Genomic DNA, 8951 nt, shown 5'->3' on the forward strand with positions numbered 1-8951 from the left:
CTAACCATTGGGACAACATCCTTGGACTTGAAAACTCATATTTCTTATATATATAAAAAATAGTTAAGAATACCCAAAACCCAGAAAGATCTAGCAAGAGACAATATCTACACTTTATAAACCCTAACAAGTTACTTCTTCGAATTGTCAAGTTTTATTTACATAACTATATTAAAAATAAACTAACCATGTAGTAAATTTTTCTGGTTTAAACACTAAAAAAATTGCAGGGCCACCCATGTCGCAAGAAATGCCACAAGAATATTTCAACCAATAGTCTCCGTCACTTTTTATGAACTTTAATCTTCTTTGAACTACAACATGAGCAGATTTCACTACTTTCTTTGATCAAATCTAGATAAGTGGCACATACAATTCTCCACATTACAGCATATATGATCCATTACCTAGTGAACAGAAGGAACAGCACTAATGACTCTGGTCTGCTTTCGGCATCTTTGAAAAATGCTATCGTACAATATATCGAATTGTACCCCTGCTCTTTCTCGGTTGATAACAAAGAGAATGTGATCAGCTTCCACAATTGTATAGTACCTGTCAATCTCACAAATTAGAAATCTTAATTAGGTCTTTCTCAAAGCTTGAGACAAGTTATTTTCTGGTTCTTACCAAACACCTGGTTGCAACGAGTGACCATCCGTTAATTCTGGACTTAGCAAGCAGTGGGGATGGGGCTCAGGAAAGTAGGGATAAAGCATCGAGATTGTGTTTAATGCTCCATCATTGTCTTGCCAATCCTCGTCACTGTTAAGAAATTTAGGGTTAATAGTAGTAACAACATAACCAATTGCTCAAGCAAGCAGGAAAGAAATCTGTCTGTTCAATAATCACTCACTTGTAACCTTTGTAAGGAAGTGGCACATTGCTGGGATAGCACCACTGGCTCATCTGCAGCGTCCTAATAAAGAGAAGAGGATGAATTCCAGACAGACTTGAAGGCATGGTGACTCCAAACAATTTTCGTGTCTTTCTCGTGGCATAGCTGTTTCAAGCAAAAGTGGTTTGAAACATCAATGTTTAGTCAATCCTTCAATTCAGAATTTTTAACCACCACTAATGCATATTACGTGCATTCTACATAAAACTATAATTGCTTCCAATGAAACAGGAGGACTTGAATGTAACAAGTACTATGGGCTTTGAACATCTCTATCTTATTTTCAAGGATAGACTTGTCTCTATCAAATGTGGGCCAAAAATGCAGCAGTCCCCACCTGAAATAGTAGGTATTTGGAAAAGTCTGGAGTTTGGAATTGATTTCAACTGAGACCTGTAGACTTAAATCTACAAGAGTCCAATCATCTAAAGCAAGAGGTCCAACATTTTTCGCCAAGTCATGTTAAAATGATCAAACCCAAAGTTGTAGTAGCTTTTGAGCCAAGCAATGTCCAACCAATCATATATAATAACTCCCACACGAGACAGTTGTAACAGAGAGAAGGGTTTGATTGTCTTTCCATCTTCTGGCCTACAATCCCCCAGAAGAGAAGGATGTTTAAGCACAGGTATCAAAATAGGTGACATGGAAACAATTATGTCAGTAGAAACAAGATATATGCCCAATAGACAATCAATATGAACCCAGCAAAAGAGTAATAAATTCTTCATAGAAGGCTGAGATATACAACATTTGTTACTCTACTCCTATCTGATGCTCCAAATTCATAATTGTATATCCCAGCCTGTACAACATTTATTACTCTACCACTAGGTATATATTCATTGCCCAATACTAATACCTAGTTCGGGAGTCTGAAATTCCAAAGCAAGAACAGGGGAACTCTGAAAAGAAATCATAAAACAAACAAGCAAACAATTTCTAAGAAACTCACTACACTCCGTCCAGGTAGACACGAGTTGTTCCTTTGAGAGCACCAGATAAAGAGGTAACACTCAGCACCCAACCTTCGGAAGTGTTATCATGTCCCTGGAATGTCTGCATAAAGATAATTCTAGCACCGTAAAGGCACAATTTTTCAACTTTCCAGCATTGCTACCAACGGAAGAGCAAATTTAGGCTGAACTAATGAGTGACTGGATTACCTTTTCAGCAAGCATATTGTGCAGGACCCTGAAAACTTGAACCCCAGAAGAGTGCCCAACAAAGTGTACTGGATGTTTCTCATCCCATTCAGAATAATAGCCTGTAAAAATTCATATCAAAGCAATGAATGCTTCTAGTTTCAACCAAGATATTTTGTGGAAGACATTTCATAGTTAAAGGCTGAACTCTTATATTCATTTACCTTGCTCATAATTCTTGCCAAAGCGCGCATGGCCATATTGGCCACTGTGTTCTTCACCATAATCTACTGTTCCACCTTTTAAGTAGTAGAAAAGCTCTCGAGCCCTGCGAAAACACAAGCAAAGAAAGTTGCTAGTGCCAGTATTAAAGAAGTGCATCCGACATTTACGGAAATTTCCATAAAACCCATGCAGGTAAGAGAAACGCCCAGTATTTAACCAGAATGCCAATACTGTGACAAACATCAACGCCACTAGAAAACGCCAAACGACAGAGGAACAAACATCTAAACAATACAGTAGCCGAACTTACCAAAGCGACACCAGACAGTCGAGGCATACAAGCCCGACCTGGAACAACAGAACCGCAACCAAACGTTTGTTATACAGTTAACCGAGCAGGCAGGAACCGCATTCTGTTTTCACCGCAGATAATACAATACAGTAGCCGAACTTACCAAAGCGACACCAGACAGTCGAGGCATACAAGCCGGACCTGGAACAACAGAACCGCAACCAAACGTTTGCTATACAGTTAACCGCATTCTGTTTTCACCGCAGACAATACAACAAACACAAAGGAAAAATCGCAGAGACTGCAGAGCTAAACAACCAAGTAACAATAACAACCCAAACGCCGCGAACAGGGTAAAACCCAAGCCGAGCAACTTTCCACGATCTCGAGGAGGGACAACTGTCCGCCCATAAGACCACCACAGTACATGCCGTCCGCGTGGGAGCCGCGGGACCACGTGGCCTCCACCTCGAACCACGTGAAGCCAGCAATAAGACCCCAAAACCTTTCCTCGCCCAAAACCTTAGTTCGACTTAGGAAATTGCCTTAATATTTCGGAAAATCGGCTAGGTCAACGCGCGGTCAGCGATCTATCGATCGCATATAGTCCCCGGCAGGGAAGTTCGGGAGTCTAAAATTCCAAAGCAAGAACAGGGGAACTCTGAAAAGAAATCATAAAACAAACAAGTAAACAATTTCTGAGAAACTCACTGCACTCCGTCCAGGTAGACACGAGTTGTTCCATTGAGAGCACCAGATAAAGAGGTAACACTCAGCACCCAACCTTCGGAAGTGCTATCATGTCCCTGGAATGTCTGCATAAAGATAATTCTAGCACCGTAAAGGCACAATTTTTCAACTTTCCAGCATTGCTACCAACGGAAAAGCAAATTTAGGCTGAACTAATGAGTGACTGGATTACCTTTTCAGCAAGCATATTGTGCAGGACCCTGACAACTTGAACCCCAGAAGAGTGCCCAACAAAGTGTACTGGATGTTTCTCATCCCATTCAGAATAATAGCCTGTAAAAATTCATATCAAAGCAATGAATGCTTCTAGTTTCAACCAAGATATTTTGTGGAAGACATTTCATAGTTAAAGCCTGAACTCTTATATTCATTTACCTTGCTCATAATTCTTGCCAAAGCGCGCATGGCCATATTGGGCACTGTGTTCTTCGCCATAATCTACTGTTCCACCTTTTAAGTAGTAGAAAAGCTCTACTACTATCTGATGCTCCAAATTCATAATTGTATATCCCAGCCTGTACAGCATTTATTACTCTACCACTAGGTATATATTCATTGCCCAATACTAATACCTAGTTCGGGAGTCTGAAATTCCAAAGCAAGAACAGGGGAACTCTGAAAAGAAATCATAAAATAAACAAGCAAACAATTTCTGAGAAATTCACTGCACTCCGTCCAGGTAGACACGAGTTGTTCCATTGAGAGCACCAGATAAAGAGGTAACACTCAGCACCCAACCTTCGGAAGTGTTATCATGTCCCTGGAATGTCTGCATAAAGATAATTCTAGCACCGTAAAGGCACAATTTTTCAACTTTCCAGCATTGCTACCAACGGAAAAGCAAATTTAGGCTGAACTAATGAGTGACTGGATTACCTTTTCAGCAAGCATATTGTGCAGGACCCTGACAACTTGAAACCCAGAAGAGTGCCCAACAAAGTGTACTGGATGTTTCTCATCCCATTCAGAATAATAGCCTGTAAAAATTCATATCAAAGCAATGAATGCTTCTAGTTTCAACCAAGATATTTTGTGGAAGACATTTCATAGTTAAAGGCTGAACTCTTATATTCATTTACCTTGCTCATAATTCTTGCCAAAGCGGGCATGGCCATATTGGGCACTGTGTTCTTTGCCATAATCTACTGTTCCACCTTTTAAGTAGTAGAAAAGCATTCGAGCCCTGCGAAAACACAAGCAAAGAAAGTTGCTAGTGCCAGTATTAAAGAAGTGCATCCGACATTTACGGAAATTTCCATAAAACCCATGCAGGTAAGAGAAACGCCCAGTATTTAACCAGAATGCCAATACTGTGACAAACATCAACGCCACTAGAAAACGCCAAACGACAGAGGAACAAACATCTAAACAATACAGTAGCCGAACTTACCAAAGCGACACCAGACAGTCGAGGCATACAAGCCCGACCTGGAACAACAGAACCGCAACCAAACGTTTGCTATACAGTTAACCGAGCAGGCAGGAACCGCATTCTGTTTTCACCGCAGATAATACAATACAATAGCCGAACTTACCAAAGCAACACCAGACAGTCGAGACATACAAGCCGGACCTGGAACAACAGAACCGCAACCAAACGTTTGCTATACAGTTAACCGCATTCTGTTTTCACTGCAGACAATACAACAAACACAAAGGAAAAATCGCAGAGACTGCAGAGCTAAACAACCAAGTAACAATAACAACCCAAACGCCGCGAACAGGGTAAAACCCAAGCCGAGCAACTTTCCACGATCTCGAGGAGGGACAGTTGTCCGCCCATAAGACCACCACAGTACATGGCGTCCGCGTGGGAGCCGCGGGACCACGTGGCCTCCACCTCGAATCACGCGAAGCCAGCAATAAGACCCCAAAACCTTTCCTCGGCCAAAACCTTAGTTCGACTTAGGAAATTGCCTTAATATTTCGGAAAATCGGCTAGGTCAACGCGCGATCAGCGATCTATCGATCGCATATAGTCCCCGGCAGGGACTAAAAAAAATGATTATTTATTTCAAAATTTTTGAATCAAAATCTATATATTGTTATTATTCATCTTAATTTCTTTTAATATATATAATTTTTAAGTTTTAATATAAATAGTGTGCGTTACCATTTATATTAAAACATCTATTACCATCCAAAGAAACATAGAGTACAACAACCTGAACTTCCAAGTGAATTTACTTCCCTAAAAGTTTATTAGGCCATATCTTAAAATATACCCTTATAATGTCTTAAAATATTTTATTAATATATAGATCAAAATAAAAAATATATATAAGTCCAATTATATTTATATATATATGTGAATTACTACCGATAACAATCAAATTTCTCAAAATATAAACTTTATTCGAATAGAGTTAATAATAATGTTAGTGAAATTTCCATTGTTTTCTAACAAATTTGAACCGCTGTTAGACTACGCGTTAATAAACTACAGGGTAACTTTCTGAACACGCTTCCGTGGGGAAACAGCGTCTTCCAGAAACAGGTAAATGCAGCATCACATTGAACATGTGAAAGCGTCAGGTGGGAACGCTGCATACTGACAGGCAAAAAGACTATATCATCTAAGAAGCTTCCGAATCAAGTCACAAGCCTCTATAAGAATCGCGGACCCCAAGGGACTATCAAAAGAGGATCAGGAATTATGAGCTGCAAGGGGGAGAAACACGGCAGATTATCGACAATTCATCAGAGGCGTGGGAGTCTAGATGGAGATAAACTCGGACATCGTGCTGTGGTTGGAGTTAAAAGCCCCATTCAGGATTTGCCTGGAAAAACGGAGAGAATTCGGCTGAATTATAATTCGAATAGTAAAGAGGAGAAGGAGCAGGTGAGGAAATCTGTTTGGGACTGCGAGAGTAGTCTCTATGATTCCTTTGAGTTGTATACCTTTTCTCGGTAGCTAAATCGAGCCATAGCCGCAGCATACACGCCGTCGTCTCTCATCAACAATTACGAATTAATGAGTGGGATCCGGAGTCGGTCGATGCCACACTACGTCTCCACTAAAAGCAGCACATAATACCAGTACTCCCCATTTCACGTGGAAATGAACCCGGTGGAGGAGAAACTAAGGTCCAGGGTTATTGAAGGGAATACTCATCAATTTACCATTAGCGATCTCGACCAAACCGTTGCGCCGAACGAGTTTGAGCTCCGACTGGACGCGCGACAGACTCAAAAAACGCGGAAGAAACGAGTGGGATTTCCTAGCTCTTTACAAAGGCTGTTTCCGAGGCTATTCCACAAAAAGGCCTGAAGCTGCAAGCCGAGATATACGATGTAATCTGAAGCAGATGATCAGTATCGTTCGTTATACGATATATCTAGATATACGGTATACGATATATCGTTATTATAGTTTTAATAGTTGGATGTGGAGTCTGGAGCTTTCAATGTTGTGATTGGCAGGCTTGATATTAAAATAATAAACAGTTTGTAGGTTGGGAAATATTTATAATGAAATTTAAAAATGTTGCCGGTGTCTATATTTCAATCTACACAGTATTGGATTCCTTGTGTATATTTCAATCTGCAAGTTATTATGGTATATAGACCGTTGGAAACAGATGGATACATTGCAAATATACATATTTTAAATTGATTGATACATTGCAAATATAGATATTTTATTTTAAATTGAGTTTAGATTAGGTGGTTAGGTAGAATTGTTGTGATTTTCTTCACTCATTTAAGTTAAGTTTATTGTTTAAGTTTTGAAATACAATAATAATTTATGCTGACACTCTGAAGTGAGAATAGACAATATACTATGTGCGGGAGAGGCATCAACTACCTTTTTTTGCTTTCTTAAGCTAATTTCCTACCAAAACACTTAAGTACTAAAGGCTAGCCAGGTACCAACCTCCCCCTTGCTTTCTCCACAAGACAATTTGTTTATCATAACTATAGTATCTACCTAGATTCAAATCTCACTAATATACTTTGGCTTGGCCATAATCTCTCTCTTGGCTTTCCATTGAGAGGGAAGGTTGATTCTTTCTCCCTTCAAACTTAAATATCCAAAATTTAAATTATAAAACAAAAAACTTATTATACAATTAAATGTACAATGTTCACTCAACTAAAATTTAAATTAAAAAAACAAAAAATTATTATACAATTACATTCAAATAGGGAAGTTAGAAGAACCACTAAAGGAATAGGAACTAAATCCTAATCAAAGGCATATGCTCAACTAATGAACTAACTCCCTCCTAAATTATATTTCTCCATTAATTCTAACACTCCTCCTTAATGGAGAAAGGGTGCTTGAAAAATAGCATACACTTGCTGGTCTAGTCTCAGCTAGGCTTACAAGAGTACATAAAACACTTGGTAACTAGGCTTTCATTTTTGTCTTCTTGCTTGAGAGTCCATGCTTGTTCATTCGTCGGTGAAGTTTCATCTTCACTTTTCTTGCCATAAGGTAGTGATGGAGCTTTTCCTCCTTTTTACGTTTTCTTCCCCAAAGGCGGAACGCTTGAACTCTTATCCTCCTCTTTCTTGATCTTGATTGTAGGCTAACATTCAATGTTGCAGGTTCTTGGGACTTTTCAATTGTTTCTTCTTGAATGCCAATATCTACACCCTTAAAAACAATGTTAGATTCATAAAGAGGACCATATTGGCTCTTCTCTATTTGCTCCTTCAAGAGAGATTTCATTTCTCCATCTCTCTCTGCTGACGTAGTTTGTTGATTCATGCCTTCAACCTCTTTACTCAATTATGTTGCTACAAACATGTTCTCCTACATTTGATTTGTATATGGAGATAGGATTTTCTTCTCACTAAACAACAACTCATCAATAAGATGCTTTTCATGCATCAGATTGATCCACTCCTCATGAGATACATAGATCTCATCTAATTTGACTTCATAGGTCTCTGCATCATGGAAGATTTCTTCATAAAAATTTAGATTCTACAATAATGGTTGTATCTTCATCATTACATGTTTTAACTTCAATTACAGGGACAGAATCGTCACCCATCATTGCATCTTCAATGTTGACATGTTTAGTTTCACAATCAGTTATGGGATTGAAAGCACAATCATCATTTTCAAGAGAAATACCTTCATCATATTTTCTCTCATTCAAATTGTACTTCATTTCTAAAATATCCCACAAAGCTTTTGCATTTTGAATCTTACCATATTCATGTAGTATGTTGAACATGATGTTTTCATCTAATGCAGATATTATAAGACGTAATGTTAATGCATCTCCATTATCATAGTTTAAATTGATAGCATCTTCAACATAATTCAATAAATTTACCTTCCATAATGTTTTTTTAATTTCAGTTACCCAGCTTTCGTAATTCATACCTGAAAAATAGGGTAGATCTAGCATTAAACTTTTAACGATTTCATCAAATTCCAGATCTGCATCATGATCCTTGACTTGATCGGTTATAAGTCCATCATCGTCGACTATAAACTCTTCACCAAATTCAGCAAAACAATATATTACATCTATCCCTTGATGCTTTCTCCTTAGTTTCCTTCGAGACTCTTTCAGTCTCCTTTGTTGACCCATTTCTCCTTCTATTTTCTCCCCTGCTTCTCAACTTTGATCTTCAAATCTCGTTGTCCACACATATATAGATATGTCTCTCAGACAAC

General features: G+C 38.7%; 1 protein-coding gene across 1 annotated transcript; it reads right to left on the reverse strand.

Moving 5' to 3' along the window:
* Nucleotides 1-216: 216 nt before the first annotated feature.
* LOC149262530 (uncharacterized) lies at nt 217-5860 on the reverse strand. Its single transcript, XM_089380317.1, has 11 exons — nt 5755-5860; nt 4814-4883; nt 4390-4493; nt 4187-4287; nt 3976-4079; nt 3686-3825; nt 3483-3583; nt 3272-3375; nt 857-1003; nt 631-765; nt 217-555 (listed from the first exon to the last, which is right to left on the reverse strand). Exons 1-11 carry the CDS (start codon nt 5858-5860, stop codon nt 408-410), a joined length of 1260 nt encoding a protein of 419 aa, XP_089236443.1. The 3' UTR covers nt 217-407.
* Nucleotides 5861-8951: the final 3091 nt, after the last annotated feature.

Source organism: Pinus tabuliformis, chromosome 6, assembly GCF_031772625.1.
Source record: "Pinus tabuliformis cultivar Carrire ecotype Pingquan chromosome 6, CPIR1, whole genome shotgun sequence".
In the NCBI taxonomy this organism is placed as follows: Eukaryota; Viridiplantae; Streptophyta; class Pinopsida; order Pinales; family Pinaceae; genus Pinus; species Pinus tabuliformis.